General features: G+C 38.8%; 1 protein-coding gene across 1 annotated transcript in view; it reads right to left on the bottom strand.

The window, feature by feature from the left end:
• LOC139731795 (basement membrane-specific heparan sulfate proteoglycan core protein-like) overlaps positions 1 to 22,545 on the bottom strand; it is a 278,824-nt gene that overhangs the window by 102,233 nt on the left and 154,046 nt on the right. The window contains exons 7-18 of the mRNA XM_071642667.1: positions 17,006 to 17,194; positions 16,303 to 16,419; positions 13,437 to 13,568; positions 10,779 to 10,918; positions 10,324 to 10,465; positions 7,368 to 7,492; positions 6,855 to 7,061; positions 6,318 to 6,404; positions 5,639 to 5,722; positions 4,691 to 4,851; positions 3,191 to 3,302; positions 695 to 811 (exon numbers count right to left, since the gene is read on the bottom strand). Coding sequence (XP_071498768.1) covers positions 695 to 811; positions 3,191 to 3,302; positions 4,691 to 4,851; positions 5,639 to 5,722; positions 6,318 to 6,404; positions 6,855 to 7,061; positions 7,368 to 7,492; positions 10,324 to 10,465; positions 10,779 to 10,918; positions 13,437 to 13,568; positions 16,303 to 16,419; positions 17,006 to 17,194 — 1,613 coding nt within the window. The remainder of the gene's footprint in view (positions 1 to 694; positions 812 to 3,190; positions 3,303 to 4,690; positions 4,852 to 5,638; positions 5,723 to 6,317; positions 6,405 to 6,854; positions 7,062 to 7,367; positions 7,493 to 10,323; positions 10,466 to 10,778; positions 10,919 to 13,436; positions 13,569 to 16,302; positions 16,420 to 17,005; positions 17,195 to 22,545) is intronic.

Genomic DNA, 22,545 nt, shown 5'->3' on the forward strand with positions numbered 1-22,545 from the left:
TTGGGGGTCTCATGCTCATGCTTGTGTATTGCAAATTCACCTTGCAGTCAGTCACTAATCTTACACATAGCACTACTGTAGTTTATTACTTACAATGTGAGAAAAGAAAATTTGAATTTGTCTGTCTCTCCCCCCGCCCACTTCGGGCATTGGTAAGACAGTTTTCACCTCTTGACAATAGAAGGTATGCTCCTAGCAACCTCCGCGATGTTCATTTAAGCTTAGCGCCATGTTAAAGAGACTGTACAGTTCTGGTTGAGAAGAGGATTTAGCTTTTAATGTTTTGGGAGATATTCAGAAACCACTCTATGAGATGTCAAAGAGCATGCAATTCTAAGAGGAATCAAAAGTTTATTTAATGAAAATCGATTTTGAAATGGCTGAGATATCAAAAAACAAGGTGAAACAAAGAGATCCTAATAAAAGGTGTGGCCTGTCGCTTTTTATTATTATCACTTTTTTTGATATCTCAGCCAATTGGAAAACCAATGAATCCTCTTTAAAATCACATGCTCTTTCATATTTCATAAGAGGTTTCTCATTAACTCACTCAGGAATGTTATAAACCTGAATCCTCACCTCAACCAGTACTGTACAGTCCCTTTAAGTTTGCCTACCATTTGCCACTCAAAACCACAATTTGATACCGACTGTTGAGTGGCAAATTAAAGTTTTCCCTCTGGTTATACCATACCGTGCATTCTCCTGTTGTAGCATCACAAGTGAGAGAATGTCCATTGCATTGACATGGTTCACACACACCAAGGCTGTCAGCTGTCGCTGAAACTCTGTAGTAACCAGTTGCACAGCTCTTAACAAGTGAGAGAAAATTTATAAGAATATCAGGGATGAGATTGAGAGGATTCAATAAGAAAACACAAAACAGGATAAAACATTTATGGAATTGAACCAATAACCGTGCGCACAGTACCAAAATGTATGAAATCAACATTACTCTCACTGGTTTTAATTCCTTCAAATTTTGGTACAGCAATACTTGATGAAAATGCTGAAAATATAGCTTTACGATGCAATGAACAACTATGGTTACCTCAGCAATACAAATTAGGGTGTTTTCTACATTACATCACCAGTGGCATATAAGTTAGAACATTCAGTTTATTGTGAGACTGCAGAACATATGACCCTTGGGCACGTCAAAAGAATCAAGACTTTTCCTCCCCTGCAAATTCAACTCTGCATGGTTTACCATCATAAGTCATTCAAAATGGTAAACTGAACATAAATTGAAGACACTGTTAAAAAATGTAGCCCCTGCTTCTGCAAAACTTCCTAATGTATGCCAAAACTTGCTTTACAGCTATACATACATTTGACTGAATAACAAATCAGGGTTAAAGAAGAATTTTGACACACGCTGTCAAACTGAGTAAAAAATAACACACACACACAAATAAATTTAAGTTACATGTATGTCTACACATGGATTTTTGAGACCCTTAGCTTTAAAGCCACTATCAACATTGGGAGCAGTGGTTAAAAAAAAAAATGTTTGAATCATCACATTTGATGCGTAATGTATAGTTCAGTTGTATTACAAAACACCTTACCATAAAAAAAAAAGAAATCACTAATCTGCAATTATCAATATTATGCAAATAATACACAGGTGAGAGTGCATTCGCCTCGTGCATGTTTCACAATTGTAAATACCCGCGAGTGCGCTGCATCTCCACTAACGTCACAAACTTAAACCTGTGCACTATTTGATTTATAAAATGGGTTGAAAACTAACAGCATTTTTCATGTACCTTTGTGGGTCAATACCAGTCAGCTACATGTAGCACTCGCTTAAAAGTCAAGATGTCCGAAGATGTTCGTCCCAAACATTTATGCACGTCGCACTCGGAAATCCCACACATATAAGTACGCATAAGAGTATACGTACGCCACATATTATGCACAAGAAAGGCCGGCTGGCAGCCCGAACTAGAAGTTGTTTACAGGATTGACAGCACGTATAGTAGCGCGCGGCGCACTTGTAACAACTGATTGAGTGTGCACTGCTAGTGTAAACATTGTGACGTCAGTGACTGAGCAGTTACGCTTTCTCTGCAATGTCCCATAGGATAACACGCCGTGCTGTTATGACTTTTCGTTGCACACTTTTTGCACGGTCATGCATGTTAGTGAGAAAATCATGAGCGCAAACATGACTCATTTCAGTGCTTCCAATTGGCTACATTCTTGAACCCATTTTATAGAAGGAGATATCACTTATTTTCTGAATAAACCATCACAGTGACAGTTTATTCTAGAAAAACTTTTTTTGAATAAAACTGCTGTTCACATTTTGTATTTTCAACAATACTTAATATTGATTATACTGATTTAATTTCCATGTTGGTTATTTTCATCCCTACCTCACATTTTAGATTTTGAAGCACTAAAGCACACTAGCGAGGGGCTTAAAAATGATGAAAATGTTGACTATGACCAAATTCATGTTCTGACTACATACATCGAAACATTTGTGCAGATTATGCCAGGCAACATTCTAAAAAGCAGAAAACACAGCTCTCAATGTTCAGACTCTGTTCAAGATCTAAGTCTTTATGTTACCAATGAAACTAGAGATATTCATTCAGTATTACTGTCACAGAAATATTCACCCAGCTTCACTCCACTTTCATGACTACACAACAATGTAGCAAGAAGAAGGGTATCATTAAAAACAAAGCTTATGCTTCATTCATAGATTTTAACAAATAGAAAATACACATAATTGTAATTTACAGACACATAAATTTGTCAATTTTAGAATACTTCACATCGCTGTATCTAAATCATGATTTGCTTTATGTGGATGCTACAGAGACATCATAAGCAGGCAACCACAAGACTGAGTACTGTATATGCCATATATTTCACGAGTCTAAATTTTCACGAATCGGGACTTCCCGACAATTTCGCAAGTGGTTAAATTCGCGATTGCAGGGTCCTGTACTGAACAGAGAAATGTATACACGTACGTCAAATTCATATCAGCATTAGAGTCAATATTTTCATGTGATTTTAATTTCGCGAATAGCAGCTGACTCGCGAAATTCGCGAAAATAAAATCCTCACGAAATATTCAGCGTATTCAGTATTTTGAGACCATTCTGAAGAACCTATTAGTGAATGTCAAATAGATCAAAAGGATATTCCAGTAAAGACAGCTCCTCACCTCACATGATGTTCCTGTGTAGCCGTTTGGGCAGACACACTCTTCAACAAACACTGCTCTGTCCCTACCATTGTTTTCTGGGATACTGATATCCATTGAAACATCAGCAAGACTGAAAAGTAAAAAAAAAAAATGTTACCAGGATCATGTTTGAAAGAGGGAAAAAAATCTCTCATGGAGAGGCCTAGGATGCATCAGACTGGGAGTATGACAGAGATATCACTACATCATTTTATGTGCTTGAAAGTGTCTGCATTGTTATTCAAAGAAAACAATCATATGTGACCCGCTACTATAAAGAGGATCCGAAAGTTGGGGGAGGTCAATTATTTGAAAATGATATGACATCATTCCCTTATTCTTCCAATTTATTTTCATACATGACACGACTCGGTTGTACTCGGTTGCGGAGATATCGATGATTTTATTAGCGCCTGTCAAGTGTTTTAAGAAATCAGCGTTTCAAGAAAACCACTTTCAAAGTTGTCTTTCCGATGCTGACAGACGATACGTTAGACTACAAAATTATGCCAAAAACATAAATCCAATCATTTTGACTGATTTTGATGAACTGACTTCAAACTCTACCTTCTCGGCTCAGCTGTCTGCAACTGAAGGATTCTTTTGTTGTGGCGGGTCACATATTGAAAGCTACTGGCAGTGGTTGGAATTGCTACTGAAAACATGGAGGACATGGAAGAGGTCAAATCTGATGGAGGCAGATTGAATAGGTGCATTGGGATCATGAGAGTTAGGATCAAAAGACCAAGCTATGTGTGGTATAAACTCTCTGGCAAACATTGCCGCCCCTGCTATAAATCAAATGAGAAATATTATAGTACACAGATATAGACTGCTTTTCAGGGCATGGTTGATATCATTGCATTGAGGGATCTCAACTTCATGCTATGACCTAAGGAACTTACTCCGAGAGTCATAAGCATGGAGTTGAGATCCAACAATCAAAACAAGGGCAGTTTGGGTGCTTTAAGGTTCGCCTGGATGCTACAAGCTGCATACAGAACGGGCAATGGTTGAATTCAACCAGTCAGAATCACGAATTCATCAAATGATGTATATAATCCATAATTTAATGAGGGTAAGAAACATATCTATGAATGTAGACGAATCATCACACATGACAGTGTATCCTCGATATGACCATGAATTTTGCAGCCATTACCAAGGTCCAAATACTCCACGGACAATTTCTTAAGAATTTTTTTGAGAAGTAAATTAAGTATTCAAACAGCAATTGATTCTGCTATACCACTCTTTAAAAAGCAAACAGGCAAAACTGGGCTGCGTGAGGAAGATGTAAACAGTGGAACCAGGCATGCAAAGAATACAATCTCCTAAAGCCATCGGGCACACATGACTGTATGTTGATTGCCACAAATGTATGGAAATAAAATTTTCACCATGTGGTAGTAACAATTCCATTGGAGGCATGAAAACATGAAAGTGATATGTTGTGGGTTAAAGAAAGGCCTCTCTTACCTCGATTCCACCATGCTATAGGAGTATGTAGCTCTGATCAAGATTGCATCCACATTTTGTAGAACCATCATAAAGTCAGAGCGAGAGGCATCCACCTCGATGGGTATACCCAGGTCTCCACGTCCACTACTTCCTCTCAACACTACAATCTTCCATCCATCCTAAACATAATTAGTAAAACACAAAGATGCAACCTTCAACAGTATAAGTACTTCCTCAAGATGAATTGAACTGAATTGAAGATAATCCATGCACCACATTTTCAGGAACATGGATAGATGTGAGCTTGAAGGTGCTATTGGCTTCTGTGGATAACTTTGTGATGCACATCAATTAAATCTACAGACAGTTGAGTCACATCTGTTGTAATCAATCCACATGAAATAGGTACTGTCTTACTTTAGAAGCTTTGCACACATTAAATGCACAGTGGAAAGAAGCTCTGCACAATATGTATACTATATAATACATATGCACATATCTACACTGTAACAGAATCAAATCACATTGAATAAGTGAGCAACAAGGAACAGATAATACTATTTTATTTGCTAAATACAACAGTGACTGAAGAAAGCAGTCTTATCTGCATTCAAGGCACACCTGCCTGCCCTATATCTGTTGATCTCTGTAAGAGTACAATGTATGTCACAATTTGTGATGTACCTACAGTGAGAGTTTTGTGGTCATAGCTCAAAGCTGTGGAAATTATTGAGAGCATACAATATATGACTCATATGAATCACATATGGTGGTCATAGCTCAAAGTTGTAGAAGTTAGAGAGAGTACACCATCTTGTTAACAATACTGATAATGGAAAAGTAACGCTTACGTCGCACTTCTGCTATGCGAGCAAGACAAAAACTATTTAATATGCTTAATACCATACTGATTGAAGACAGCAGTCTTCGCCACAAGGCACATCTGTATGCCTGTTATCTGTTTACCTCTGTAAGAGGAACTGATCGTTGAGTAGGGGTTCCTGACACAGGCTGCACTCCTATCTCATAGGACAAAATTTTTCCATTGCCCTGCAAAAAAATAAACATGAAAGGTTACAAATCATCACCAGAGAACAAGACTTTCAAATGACCTCTATGTTAATGTCTTCAAGAATTCACAATGAAAAATATATAAAACATTAATGCTTTTTCTCCATTATTGTTCAACAAAGAGACTTCAGAAATACACGGTAAAGCTTGTCTTCCTGAATTATATCTTTCCTGCTGTTTTGTTGTTGTTAATCTGAACAGTTCTGTGAGGACAGCAAATAAAATGTGAAAGCCTACTGCTTTTTTCCCCCAATTTATGATTCCCATTACATCTCAATAAGGCATTATAAGCTAAGAAACACAAAAAGAGTTTGTGGTACAACACACACTGGCAACATAAAATACAAAATTTACATGCTTTACTATTACTGAAAGGAAGTTCTGTTATGATTAGGTGCCACATTAAAGCTAAAATTAAATGTAATTCAACATAGTCTGATGTCCCTGTTTATGATGATTTACTCTGGAATGTACAGTTGTATGCATAAATGTCTGATCAGACTAAAATGGACAAAACTGAACACTTTTCACACTTCAACACACTATTCTGGTGATTGTGCCAGGGCAAACTTACATAAATATAGACATCAGAAATTGATGCAGAAGATGCCAAATGAATGAAGTTGACACGGTAACGAAGGTTTCCACCATAGCTCGTCAGCTACATAAAGAACAAAAGCACATACATAACACTAGTATATAAATCTGACCACAGAGATGGAAATCTAACTACAGGTATTATCACAAAAAATTACAAGGAAGAATAATGCTGTCTCAGTTAAAAGCCCTGTCATGCTACCTACCAATTTCATTCCAATATGATGTAATCCACATGATGCTGGCAAAACTGGATCATGGCATTTTTTTTTATAATAAATTAAATGTTAAGGCATGTATCTGTAGGTACGCATAAGTTAGGGTGACAGGCCTGCAAAAGCCTTGCAAAGGTAGAGAACATGATAACAGCGTACTCTTATTTCATATTACAAGGTACAGTGTATATTTAGCACTTCAGTCGCACACCTGGATCAAGTAAAATGAAATCCATCCCTGCATTTTTCCTGAATCACATTTATGAGATGTGAAATGAGGCCCTGTATAAAGGCCTTACCAGATTGCCTGTGAATGCCTGGGGCAAGACCCAGTAATAAGTGGAGGTAGGGAGGCGATTGCTGAAGTCTGACACTAGGATCTCTCTCCTGGATGGGTTGACAGTCAGCAAGTTTGAGTCCAGAGTTTCATACGCTGCCCCAGGTGAAGGAAGCTCTGCTATTTGTGTCCCTTGAGGATTGCCAAACTCCGTGAAAGAAAGCCTTGCCTGATAAGGGTAAAAGGCATAACAACTCTTGAATTATCAGTCAATGCCACTTAACTACTTAATGGTGAGATATGGTGATTACTGGTACCAGAATGACTCAAGGCAAATGTGGCAAAAACATAACAACTCAAGTTCAAGAAATAGTATGCTCAAAAACAAAGAGCAAGACAAAAGTGAATAAGAGTAAACAACAACAACAAAAATCAACAAAACCATGGAAGGACAGTATGATGTCATCCTTGCAATTTAGAATACATGTTGGAGTAAGGACATGGAGGACATGTTCAACTTGTACTGTTAACGTACCTCATCCCGATAGTAGCTGCTACTGTAGCAGGTTCTGGACAGGTCAAAACAGTAGCAGGGAATGCACTCCCTGACATCTTCAGCATCATCATTATAGTAGCCTCCGGTGCACACACTAGGCCCAGCTGGAAGAGAAAGAAAGAAGAGGCTGGTTAACTCTTGTTGTCAAGTTTGATCTCCTCGCTTTATCAGTATCGATCATCACCTCATCCTTTTTCTTCTTTTTTTTTTCAAATCATTGCAGGGCCATCTGCATTTACAACCCTTTGATAGTTTGTGTAGCTGAAAATGACAAAGTAAGAGGTTTTGTTTCCTTCTGTTTTTGTAATTTCACTGCTACAACTGCCACACAGAAAAAAATTATGGGCAACAATTTGAACTAGAAAAGCACTCTGAGAGTGCAGACCTCTGCCAAGCATGCAGCTCATTTCCACCACTGATCTTGTTCTTCCATAGAGATATCAGTGATTTCCACCCATACGCACTATATTATTATAGCATTGTGTGCTGAAAGTCGCCCGATTTCCCAATGTAGAAGCCTTTGTTACGTCATAAACCCTCACCTACACGGTGCGCCTCACCCTAGCAGAAACTAGAGCACGCACTTTAGTGCGCGCATGCAAACCTCAAATACGCGCAGCCTGAACTCCTAAGTTCATTGACCCTACCTACCAAAATATAAAAAATCCTTCATAAATTCCCCAAAAATTCTCGGATCACCACCAAAAGTAAATCGTTTGTTACTTGAGTCATTCTCAACCTTTCCTGCAAGTTTCATCCCAATCCGTTCACTACTTTTTGAGTTATTTTGCACACGGACAAACTAACAAACAAACACACAAACCAACGGTAATGAAAACATAACCTCCTCCCTTGGCGGAGGTAATAATGCTTTATGAGTACAATGTAACTTTTTTAATGAAATTCCCTTACTAAAGTACAATGACCTTTGATATTGACCTATGAACTACACATGTGTATCATCCCTATGTTTATGCATATTGTTGTCTAGTAATTTCTAACCTTCCAACAAAAATTACATTACTAATGGACATTCCTAGGTAAAATAATGGCTAGAAATAATTTTTTATAATGCAAAGCACAAGTACCATAACTTTTGACCTTTTTGACAATGTCACCACAACCATTTTATGTAAATGATTCTCTATTTCCTACCAGAATATATTTCCACTGAACATTCATAGCTGAATTTACAGCTGAAAAATGCCATTTTAATTTTTCTTTTTTAAATAGTGACTTTGACGGTTGACCTTGAAAGATTTGTGCCTCAACAGCTAGTCAGAGCATCTACACCACATGAAGCATATACTGGGGCCAGGTATCAAGAAAATCCCCTGAACAGTTTTTCTTACAAATAGATAATGAGATCTGGAACAAGCAGACAAAAGGGCAATACAAAAATGTATATTTGGAATCTACCATTCTATCTATGAATGAGCTTTGCACTTCTAACTGACACTAGAATGTCAGTCATGACACTGACAATGATAAGTACGTACTTGTATGTAAGTACAACGAAGTGAGTAGATACATACACGTAACGCCTCTGCCACCCTTCAAGCTAGAGGCCTTGATATCATGTCAGGAAAACACAATTAAGATTGAGAGTATCCTTCGAATATCCAAAAACAAAACATAATTTCTCGTACATATGGAAAAAAATAAGGTCAATTACCACTCGAGAGGTTTCAATCAAACTGGCTGAAAGCCAAGAGGGTGTGGGAATTTTTCTTTTTCACATGTTTTCATGAAACAGCGATACTGGATCAACAAGGAAAAGTAGAAATTACGCGGTGCGTAATATATGTCCCCGCCGGAAGTAGCATTTAGTAGCAAAATGTACAATATAGGTAAAAAGATCAAGGTCAAAGGTCAAAGAAGTCCAAGGTCGAAATTCTATGTAGAAGTTTTGAAGCCCTCACCTAGTGCCATCACATAAAGCAAACAGAATCGAAATCGGGTTAGAAATGGCGAAGGAGTAGCATTTTGTAGCCAATGTGCAATATAGGTAAAAAATCAAGGTCAAAGGTCAAAGAAGTCAAAGGTCAAAATTCTGTGTAGAAGTTTCGAAGCCCTAACCTAGTGCCATCACATAAAGCAAACGGAATCGAAATCGGGTTAGAAATGGCGAAGGAGTAGCATTTGGTAGCAAAATGTACAATATAGGACAAAAATCAAGGTCAAAATTCTGTGTAGAAGTTTTGAAGCCCTCACCTAGTGCCATCATATAAAGCAAACGGAAGCAAAATTGGGTTAGAAATGGCGAAGGAGTAGCATTTTGAAGCAAAATGTACAATATAGGTCAAAGGTCAAGGTCAAAGGTCACAACTGAAATTCTGTATAGAAGTTTGAAAGCTCCTATGTAGTGCTATCATATAAAGCAAACAGAATCAAAATCGGGTCACGGACGCATGGACGGACAGACGGACACACGGACACACACACGTACGGAGCCCGTTTCATAGTCCCCTGCTCGAACTCGTTCGGCGGGGACAATAACACAGGCATGAGGTGGTGATGTCATTGCTTCTAAAACCCCAAATGGTTGGTACATGAAAATTATATGTTTTTAGTTGACAATTTAGCAACAACAAGGCTGCAACTCTACCCCCATGAATGTCAGCATTGTTGAATGTATGCATAGGATATCATTATGTTTTCAATTTATCCTAGAATCTGAAACTCTTCTGAAAATGCTGTGAAGATCTTTGCATGGGTAATATAGACTTATGAGGTAACAACACTATCACCCCTATTAATTTGCTTGTATAATGACCAACATCACTGATTTGCAAAAATATGTGAAAATCAATAACTCTGCATTTAGCATCAAAATCACTATACACAAAGAAACAAGTAATCAGAAATGCATCTCCCTGTCAGCTCCAACCAATAAGCAAGCCAACAGAGGAGAGATCTCTCTGCTGTAGCATACCTATGACAGTGAGGATAGCATCTGGCTGTACCAAGATGTAGCCCTGGTTATTCATGGCTTCACAGGTGTAGGCTCCCTGGTCAGACTCACGCACATTTTCCAGTACAAGAACTCCGACTCCATTCTGACTTGTGATGATGGCCTGAAATGCAAGTTGGTGAAGAGATACCAGATAACAAAAGCTGGGGACAACATGTTTCATGACATGCTTTAAAAAGAAGATGGGTAGTGCTAAACAGATGTACAAGATGTACTGTGTATTATTAAATCCAAACCCATGTACCTAATATCTGAGTTGAACATGAACTATTTCTGTACAGGCAACATTGTAAAAGAAAATATTGAGACCACATTTGATTGGTCATGTAATCTCATACCAAGACAATTTCTACCCTGCATGTCCAACTTCATGAAAAATCAAGAGAACTTGGAACATCAGTCCAAGAAGACCCTACCCTTTCTGGGACAGGGCCCCAGTTTAGTCTCCAGGAGATGACTGGTGTTGGGATGCCCTGAGCCTCACATCGTATCTCTACCCTGGAACCCTCTTGGGCTTGAATTTGATCCTGTGGTGGCTGGATAACAGTCGGCTGACCTGGAGTATAAAACATAGCATTTCTTCTTTCTTACTGCAAGACAAACAGGTACAATGATCTTATCTAATTTTCATTCCAACAAGGAGAAATAACAACAACAATTGCTATGGTTATTGATGATAACAATGAACAGTGACTATTTGGAAAGGGCTTTCAATAACACTGAAGAATCTCTAATTTTGCATGAGTATAAAGCCCCCTTCCCACATACAGGTATAGTACGGCGTATCGACGGCGGATGCCCATCCCTGCTCATCCGGGAGACATCCCTGAGGATCCCCAGTACACCCCTGGGCATCCCTAGTAGCCGTGGCGGATACGGCGAAGCCATGGCCACGCCGCGAAAATTTCAAACATGTTTGAAATATCCGGGATTCTGCTCCCGGTAAGACACACCCGTAGCACAGCCGGCGGACATACGCCTACACCCGGCGGCTAATCGGGCGCATACGTGAATAGCCGTGGCAGACATGTGGTGTGTGAAGTCGTCGGATCCACCACGGCTCCATGGCGGGTGTGCAGGGATGCGTCACGGATGGGTTCACGGCTGTGACGGGTGTGCCACGTATGAGGTACGTATGCGATGAATATTGGCGGATACCACGTATGATCCGACGAGTGCACTACGGCTTGAGGACAGGTCCACTACGGTTTGGAGGTAGTATAAATAGGAGTGCGCTGGCCCAGAGAAGTCATTCGTATCTCTGCTTTCGACGAGATCACATCGACATGTACGACAATATGTTGCCTCTCTGAAGTCTTGTGAACGAATGACCAGAGGCTGTGCGGCAGGTCCTTTATATATGCGACTGGCCACAGTCGTGTTGTATCCTTCGGACCAGCCGTCATAGTCGGCGGACAGTCGCCGTATTAGCTGTCCTTGCCGACGAGTCCCTAGAGGCATCCCTACTGTACTCCTTGTATCCGCCGACTGATCCGTACAACCCGACGGATCACTCGTCACAGCCGGGCCTAACCCCTGCTCGTCTGCACCGAATTTGGCGTATCACCCGCCTGACAGCCGCCGGGCAGTCGGCGGGCAGTCGGCGGACATCCTGCACACACGGCGACTCATCCGTGCACTGCATTTTTCCCGTCGCATCCGCCAGCAATACGCCAAATTACGTTCCGCCCCGCATCCACGATATTATACCTGTATGAGGGAAGGCCGCTTAACATACACAAGTTCAAGTGCCTGATAAAGTGTAATGTCAAACAATATTATAGTCAAAGCTTTATTGAATTCAAACAAATAGGGACAGTCACAGAACATTGATAAGTGTAAAATGTTAGTTTTGATATTCATATCAGTCAAAATGATGTATGTATAGTCATGGTACTGATACCATAGCTGTACAACTCCCCTATCAGTTTGTACACAAGATACCTAAAAATTATTGCAGCACAAAATTAAGCAAATTGAACTTCCTGCCCTTGAAAATCAATACAATAACTCAATAATTTGACCTGAAGATGCGTGTGGAAAAAAAGGGATACTGTAAAGAGTACATCATCAGCTCATGTATATATAATTGAGACCAATCTGTTTGTTAAAAAAAATTCATGAATGATTTTTTTTTTTCCAGAAAAAAAAAGAAGTCACTGGTTCCAAATGTTTCGTCAATTTATGGCAAACTAAACTTTTAACTTGAAAAAGTGTTAGCATCAAGTTGCAAAGACAATAAATGTGTTGCATTGAACAGGTCACAATAAAATCGTCATGCTATCAACTTGCAGTGCATTTGAATACTGCCAAATATGGGCTCTGATTTGAAGACAAGGGCTTTGAAGTTAAGGGTCTTTAGAGTGGACAACTTACTCTTTCTTTGTGTTTGGAATATAAAGGTATTGAAAGCATCATTGAAGCCAGTGTGAAGGAATTATCGGAATAACCTGTAACTTGTTATGCTCAACAACAATCTCTCATTTTTAAGTATTCAATGTTATATGCTATTGTTGCCCATTTAACAGTTTCTGAATGGCTTTATGCACACTTTCACCTACCTCATGAATAGAAAATTCCACAAATCAACTTCCGATGGCAAAAAAAAAAGAGACTCTACAAAAACTGTCATGCTTATAAACTTAGAAGATAGATCTCACATAAAGAAAAAAAACCTCACAAACAATAAAAATCCAATATCAGCTGAATTGATGAATAACGCATATTTTGGAGTCTTTTGAAAAATCAGCAAGTGCCAATTAGTTCATGTGTTTTGATGTGTTGGGTCAAATTTAAGATTTCATGTAGATAACTTTGACAGCTACTGGTAAGCCTATCTGAAGAATACTGACTGACTTTCCATTTGCATTCACATCTATAATATAACTTGTGAAAACAATTTTTAGCGTTTTCCAGTATGCACATTTGAAAGTATGAGAATTTCCTGAAACCACAGTTGGTGAAATGTCTTGAAATCTATTTGATTTCTCATTATGTGAAACTTTGGCAGTGACTAGTGGAAATCAATTAAAGAAATAGAAACTCGTCACTGAGCCTGTTAGTTTTCTACCAACCGCAGGCTATCTCATCAGATCTGTCAGCACAGTCGGTATCTCCGTCACACTGGAATCCAAGAGGCACACACTGGTCCCCGGTCACACACTCAAACTCACTGGCACGACAGGGAGAGCCAGGAACAGCAGTCGCTGCATTTTTTGGAGAAAAGAGCATTGACTGTATTAATGATACATTGTATATTCTTCAAATAGAGAGTACAGCCGTTTAATCTATAGATGTACATTTGTACATTGGCAGCAGGAATATCTTGAGGGACACATCAAACCAAAAACATAGAGACATCATGCTCCCGGCACCTTTCAGCCTAAGACATACAAGCAACTGAATGAAAAGTATCAACTCATATCAGACACTACATATTGGAGAAAATGAAAAAGAGAAATATCACAGAAAAGCCATGAAAGAAGCATAACCCCCTCCCTCTGAATAAACAAGGTAGAGAGGGGAGATTTTGATGTCATCTGTTAATATGTGGGGATACTGGAACCAGACTCTTGCTCGCTAGATTTTTTTCAGATTTTCTTAGATTGTCTCCTTGCAGACTGGGGCCAGTGTGAGACTGGTCCGAAGCTCAGTAAACTATAGTGAATTGAGACTGCTAGTAGGATACACAAGAAGTAGGTTCTGTGTAGTAGCTTTCTGTCACTGAAGTGAACTGGAAAGACTGCACTGTTAAAGGGTGTGTACAGTTCTGGTCGAGGTGAAGATTTAGCTTTTAACGTTTTGTGAGATATTCAGAAACCACTCTATGAGATGTCAAAGAGCATGCAATTCTAAGGGGTATCAAAAGTTTATTCGATGAAAATCGGTTTTGAAATGGCTGAGATATCCAAAAAGAAGGTGAAACAAAGAGATACTAGTAAAGTTGGGGCATGTCGCCTTTTATTATTAGCACTTTTTTGGATATCTCAGCCATTTGAAAACCAATTTTCATCAAATAAACGCTGAATCCTTCTTAGAATTACATGCTCTTTCATATTTCATAAGAGGGTTTTCATTATCTCACTTAGGAATGTTCAAAACATGAATCCCTACCTCAAACGGAACCAGTACTGTACAGTCCCTTTAACAGCTGACCTGTAGCTATCCTCACACTGACCACAAAGGGTCAGTCCAGGGCCCCGTTTCATAAAAAGTTGATATGATAGCAACTCTTGCTGGAATGGCAATTGTCATGACAACGACAAGAATCCAGCTTCCTGATTGGCTGTTGCTATCGGAAGTTGCCATTCCAGCAAGAGTTGCCATCCTAACATCTTTTATGAAATGGGGCCCTGATGTATCATCATAAAATGGATCATTGACATCTTATCTCTATCTCAAAGTTAGTACATATACATGTATCACGTAAAGAAACATGTCATACAAATTCAATACTCTGTGCTTTGCTTCAAGCATCACACCTCTTTAAAGCTATTATGTCTGTAGTCCTTTTGAGAAGAGGTTCTTATTTTTTACATTTTGTTGAAGAAGGTTTCAAAAAAAAGGTTTCAATTCTGTTCTCTCACACACAGTCTGCATAAAGCAGGATAAGGCATTTGACAGGCACACTGCAAATAGCAATCTGTAGATACTGAAATCTTCACAATTGGCATTCACTTCCATTGCCAGTCAAAGAGGCTCAAGTTGTCAGACAAGGTGTCTGTACACACATAAAATTTGATTGCAAGGGTACAATGCAATGAAAAAGGGGCTAATAATGTGTGAATTTCAGTCATGTGTGACATCTCTATTTATCAGCCATTCAGCCTTTCACTCTGTATTAGACACAATACTAGATGTCAGATGTTGAAAGGAGCAGAAGATAGAGCTTTAAGAAAAGCTGAACTTGATGCAACCACCTTGTGGTGCCTCTCCAGGGTGTGTCATAAAGTCAAATGTGATTACTTCTTCAGGGCCCTATGAATAGCTATCAATCTTCACCTATAAAAGAATCTACACACAATGCAATCTACTTGTCCTACTTTACAGTAAGAAGATAATGGAGGTAGGTACATGTATACTTGGCCCTCGCGAGTCCTGCCCCACAGTCACCATGGAGACTATGTACTTTATTGAAGAACAAATCTGTATGTTCCACTGTGCATAATGGCTCTTGCCAATGTTGGTAAAAAGATATCACATTGTAATTTAGAAGAAGATGATCAAAAGTTGTTTTCCTTTTACATCCACGTTAGAGGCCTGGTGGGGCTACCCCTGCAAGTGCTATGAGGAGTGCTTGATTTTTTACCTTGTACGTTACAAACACAAAATACTTGAAAGTGCTTGGGCTTGCTTCGTGGCCCTGTTTCTGGTCCCCATCTTGGTTTCAGTATGGAGTCTGTAATATGAAGATATGTGTCTCCCATCCTGAAGGAGTATTCTTAGGATCTCATGATCTGATTGCGATATGTAAACTGTGGATCTGAACAACAAAACAATTGAAATATAGACATTTGTGGTCGTTGCAGGCTCATCCTCAAGGCTTTCTCAGGGGTGCATGGGCCATTTGAACATCTTTTTCATACCCTGTCCAAGAATATTGCCTGCCATGTACTCTAAAGGTGACTCATCAATCACCTACAAGCCTGCAGCAGAAGTGGACTGCACCCTCCATAAATCTTTGAGAGCATAGCAAAGCCACACTCACACTTTAAAGAAGAAGAATAATCAATTCAATTTTAGCAAGTGGACCAAACCCACCTAATCATATTCTTACAGGACTAGCCAGTTATCATTGCCACTGTAACGAGCAACTTATATTCTGCATTTCTCTAAACTCTATCCTCCTCTTACCAACTATTTTCATCAACTTTGGCATTATTGTTTTGTACTTATACAGTGATCAGAGTGATTAGAGATAAGGATTCATAGCTGACTCACGACAATCTCTTTCATCAGACCCATCCCCACAGTCATCGTCGCCATCACACCGCCAGATCTTCTGGACACACAGCTGGTTGGCACACCGGAATTCGTTGGGCTCACATTTGCGTATTGCTGCAATATAAACCAACAGATAAAGTATGCGTTTTTACAAAAACTTTGTGAACCAAAAATTAGCTCAACCTTTCTTTTTTTGCAAAGACACTATGACAGAAAGGTAAAATCTTTCACAAACATCTGTTGCAATATAACACAAAAAAATACCAATTAGTTTTAGTTTACAAGAACAATTATGAATTCTGTACACAATTTCTTTGCAATTCCTAAACTATAAAGCACCCCCCCCAAAAAAAAAAAAAAAATCTCAACATGGAGCAGAGAGACTGCTTCTTCTTTGTATTGTACATTCCAGCAATAACAAAGTTCATTCATCAATGATTTCACAATATGGAAGGATACACACTCTCAGTTTTGATGCAAATGTTGGAGCAAAGGTTCAAGTATGGCACACATCAACAGGTAGCTATTAAACAGGAGACTGATCTGTGGCTGCTAAAAAGTTTCTTTGCTTGTTGAAGTGAAAGAAGGCCAATATGATGCTCTTTGAAAATACATGCCTGAACACAAAGCAAGCTCACTAGTGCTGGATGACCTATTGAGATCTGACCAAACAATACTTTCAGCAGTCAAAGATACTTACCGCATCCATATTCATCAGATCCATCCTCACAGTCACTCTCACCATCGCAGAGAAAGGTGCGGGGCACACATCTAATACTCCCAGAACGGCAGTAGGCTTCATTGGCTGTACACTGGCCTGCACTGGTCACTTGTGGAGACCGGGTTGGAATACCAGGGCCACTGTCTGAAGGGGTGGTTGGTCTAGGAGCTTTTGATTTAAAAGAGAGAGAGAGAGAGAGAGAGAGAAGACTAAGATTGCTATAAGTTTTCCCACTAACGACGATCAGCTCTTGCAAACATACTGCAAGTTACAACAGCCTTTATCCTGCAACCTTCAAGGTTTATGAGGTGACATGATGAACATGATAAAACTGACATTCATCAAGCATCAACTTTCTCTCCTCCTCAACTATCTCCATCTCCCAATACCCAATCAGCAAAATCTAGATTGCTAAACTTTAATTCATTCTGAATCTTCAATATCTTATAGACTTCCATTACATGCTCCAAAAAGATGAGGGTAAACCCCCTTTCAGTTATACATGTCAGGAGCTGTGTGCAATCACGTATTCTGAAAAGTGGTGGTATGCTTTCAGGCAAACAGAAATCACAACCACATTCTACAAAATTCTAAACTTAAACATTTCAAACACACTGATATAGTTGTGGTACTATATTTGGGGTACTATTGATCCACTTTCAATCCCATGTTCTACAAACTCTGACATACTTTTTATATTCATAAATCTGCAGATCTAGGGCACCTTTGGGAATGTTAAATTCATCAAATTTTAGCTGCTTACCCTGCCTGAATTTTTCTGCCTGTATCTGCAAGCATTACATGAATCGCAGCAAATTCGACATGAAACTGTGAACAGAAACAACCTGCTTCCAATGCAGTCTCATTGGGAATCTTCTCTAGAAGAATTCATCATTTGTTAAGACTGTTGCCCAAAACAAATTTTGCCCCACGAAATCATACAGATGGCACAAAGTATAATGAAGAGTTTTGCTCTAGATATTTCCTAGATTTAGAAATTAGGTCAAGGAATGTTAAAAGGAACAATGCTTGCCTGAACAGATCCCTGTAGGACATGAATCAATGGCCTAATGAGTCACATTGATATGCTCAACTGTAGACTAGTAACATACAAGTCATTCATTTATGTATGCTTTACGGTTAAATATCCTTGCCAAACAATTCTGTCAGTAGGTCTCATTATAACCACATTAATCTACTGTCAACTAGCACCATAACAGTCATATGACTCCACTTCTAACTAATCTCATGAATGTAATGATTCTTCTTGTCATCTAGCCCCATATAAGTCATTATCAGCATTGTATATAAACATATTGCCAATGAAACCAAAAGAGATAACAACCATATCAACGAAATTACTACACAAAAATGACTTGGAATGTTAAAAACGTAAACATCCTACAGTGTACCCTAAGATCTTTTTCATTTTCCATACGCTAACCATATCTTTGAAATTTATACTATATTATGTACCATATTCTATTGCTAGGTCATTTATGGAAAGTCACTTTCCTTCATAAATTGTATGGCAAGTCTGTCACAGGTCAGTAACCCCTGTGATCGTTTAGAGGTCAGTGGTGACAAAATAACTGTGTCATGGCTCTCCAGGCAAGCTGGACTAACAGCCCCAAGCTGTGGGTATATCATATCCCTTCAGCCCACATTGGCTGGGCTCCTCTTGTATCTCCACCATGGAATGACAAGGAATCTTGATAATCACAATACACAGCCCCTTCTCATGTCAACAATATCACCTTTCACATGTCTGAACTATAGGAGAGGATCATATCATTCCTGGACACCATTTGGCTCCATGTGATTGTTCTATATACTTCAAAGTAATTATTCAATCACTCCTCATAACTTGTCAGATCAGGCAAAACACAGTAGAATGTGAAGTCAAAATGTATCAGTGCCAACAGAATACTTCCAAATGGATTCTGTTACTCTATCATGAGCAGGAGGCGTTTGGAAAGCAAGACATCACACTTCTGTTCTGCTTTGCTTTGGTGTGTAATGGCAAAGCAGAATGACAGGTTATACAATCACAAACAGTATATTGCCCCTTGCTTTGCATGCCATAAAAACATTCTCTTGCCTGAGAGTACAATTGTGTTATTACAACAATGTTGTAAAACGTAAGTTCAATTCCTCAGAAGACTATAAACATGCATAATCAATGCAAAATTTCCTGGGTTTACTATTTAAAAAAAAATAAATGGAAGAAAAGAGAAGTAGCCTTTATCTGATTTTTGAGCATGAAATGGTGGTTTGCACTAAATTCCACCTAAACTCAACATATGAATTCAAAATTGACAACTTGAATACTTTGATAGGAACATGGAATTTAACATACAGTAGCTAAGATTGCTGACTCCTTGTTCTTTGAAACACAGTGGTCATACTGTAACATTATCTTTCCCATCAAAGAATATTTTAGGTTGCAATGACAGACGGATTGTGTTTACTAGCATATTTCTCTTCTAGAAGTATACATTGTACATCAAAGTTGGTATGGGTAGTTTACATATTACTTGCAGAATTCACAGCTAAAAATCTCGACCTGCATGACTTTGACTAAAGCATGCCTTTAACCTCCTGACATCGAGATAGCATAACTCCTGAGGGATTAGATATATCCCTGCCTTCACTGACGAATGAAAACATCCAAAGCTCTTGATTGACATCATCATCCTCAAAGTAGGTTGTGACTCTCAGATTACAGCAGTGCAAAGACATAACCTTTGACCCTGTAGAGATTAAAGCCACTGAATACCAACAAATAATCATCTTTCCCCCTCTTTTCTCTGTAGGTTTCAGCACTCCTGTTCAAGCATTTGTCAGAGATATGTCATGGAATGGGAATAAATAATGGGGCATGGAATATTGTTTTGAATTACATAGTTACCACATGGTTACTATAAATTGTTCTTTGTAGCAACATAACAAAAAACAACAAAAGCATATAATTCATGCTCTTTTTTCTTTTCAGTGTATGATGATAATAACTCAAAACTCACATTTTCACCAGGCATTCAATTGCTAACTTAACTCTCTTGGAGGAGTCCGTACCTTTGAATGTTTCTATAACAGATATATGGCGCTAATGCTATATTGCTATGCAAATGCTGTGGATCATCATCATCATAATTGTGCAAGGATGACTGAAACATACTCATCACCTTCTAGGCCTACAGCTGAAGATAATAGGCAAGAGGTTCATTCCCATGTACGGTGCACTGAGAAGTGGGAAGGTGTGAAAAGTGTGAACATGTCTCCTGTCACTAAAACATGAAGTCATCACAGAACTAAAGGTCTCACTAGCAGTCAACAAAACAATCATGACAAAGGGAGTTGTCAAATGAGGCAATTATAAACAATTATGGAACATGGTTGGATATCATTCAGTGGGTACATGGTTCATTGTTGGAATTCATTTACAGGGTATATGGTTCATCATTGGAATTGATTCATTAGGCATGACAAGTAATACATAAGGACATCATTTAGGACCCCACTGAGTACAGTACATACAAGTGTAGTTGGAAATCATTTACTGGGTATGGTGCATGATAAAATACTTTGGGACCTTTTCCCATCAAGCCTGATAGGTTTTGATTGGTCCCCCACAATGAATACTATGTTCATACTTTGATTTGAAATTGAACCGATTGTTGTTTCAAATGTGGAAATAAAATGAAATGAAAATGAAAGAGTATGTCTTTTACTGGCTATGAAGAGCTGCCAATCTGTGGATGCATAAAATTAGTACTCTGCACAATTCCAAAATTTGTTGTTGTTGTTTTTTATCAAAACTCTTAATTTTTCAACCAGTTCTCTTTTCAAATGTTTTTAAACCTAATAATGTATCAGAGCATCTCTTCCACTGATCCAATTTGTGTTCATTCCTGCTCAGGCAAAAGTAGTACAGAGGGGAGCTGGGATAAATGGTTTCCTCATCAACACAATTCCAACCCCAATTCCAGATATTGACGATAAGTGCCACTGAACATGTATGTCTTCTCATCGTGACTGCTCAAAAAATTGTCCCATATTTAGCAGGCAGAAAATACAAATTGCAAGTGTCAGAAAATATAGGCCCTAAAATTGTGATGTGCAAGGTGTAACATCATAAAGAAGATGAAATATCCATCAAAATAATGTTATGTTTACCATTAAGTGATGCTTGAAATAAATCCAAAATCCAATAATCACAATTTTCTGTTTGAAGGGAAGCAACAGAAGAAAGCCAGTTTCAGTGGTTTCTCTATCAACCTACCACCAACACCATAGGCAAGATGTTTAAAAAGTTCTGCTGGGAGTAACTCACTCCATGCTGTAGCTTATGTGTGTCCAAACTTTTTGATTAATTAAATTGTGTACAATGTACATTCACAGAGATACAGTGACGGCTCACATATACTGTATTTAAAGTCATTATCTTTCAATACATTTAAAAGTACTCATTTATGTTTTGAAAATGATTTCTGAGTTTGTTTGTTCGTTTGTTTGCTTTTTTAAAACATTAGACACGTGACAACCTCCTTTCAAATTAATCAATTTGCACACAAGTTTGAATATCAAAAGAAAAAAGAAAAGAAACAGATAATAGGTTATTGTGTAGCATGTGTGCCTGTCACTCACTGCATACAAATTATCACATCAATTATCAGTTATGTGATCAATATTCAACAAAAGAGTCACAGAATAATGGACTGTATGGTCCATTGAAGTTTTTAAAACTGCTTCGTGATATGTTCCATGATGATTCACAGAAAGCGATGCCTATATTGAATCACAATGTATAATATAGACCGATTCAATTTCGATGACCTATTCACCTACCGCCGCTAGCGGCGCTATAACGGTTGCCATAACTGGGGGCCAACGGGGGCTTCCAGCGAGCTAGCTACCCAGCGAGTTGCACTTGCAGCTCAGCAGCGTAGCGTACCCAACGCGCATAGTTAGCCGGGCCTGGCCGCTGCGCCTGGCCGCTGCGCCGTGGCCGGCGACCTCCAGCGCCGCGCTAATATTGTGATTGTTTACTCACTGTGGAAAAGTCATTCAGCGGCTTTTAATGCCTTTCTTTTGGACAAATTAAGTGATTCAGACACATTGATCTACTTTGAAAGCTTCAAAGGAAGGATCAGGAAAACACATTGTGCAGTTGTTGGGTGCACAAATACTGTAAAACATGATATATTCGTGGCACAAAATTTTCGCGAATTGGAGCCGACAGCCTTTTTCGTGGCAAGAAATTTTCGCGAATTGCCTCTTGCGTTCAATGCATATAGTGTATATAAGAAATTTCGCGTGCATTTCAATTTCGCGAATCTTGGAGCTCGCGAAATTAAAATGCACGCGAACATTTCTCGTTTTACAGAACAGAAAAAATGGAAATGGAAGCTGCACAGCAGTGTGTGAAATTCAGACACCGCTGACGCATGATAAATTAAAGCAAAATTAAAGACAATTAAGTGAAATACAACAGTATAAAAATGCACAGATTTCGAAAG

Source organism: Diadema antillarum, unplaced genomic scaffold, assembly GCF_040938485.1.
Source record: "Diadema antillarum isolate AM-2024a unplaced genomic scaffold, OU_Dant_1.0 seq00000385_RagTag, whole genome shotgun sequence".
In the NCBI taxonomy this organism is placed as follows: Eukaryota; Metazoa; Echinodermata; class Echinoidea; order Diadematoida; family Diadematidae; genus Diadema; species Diadema antillarum.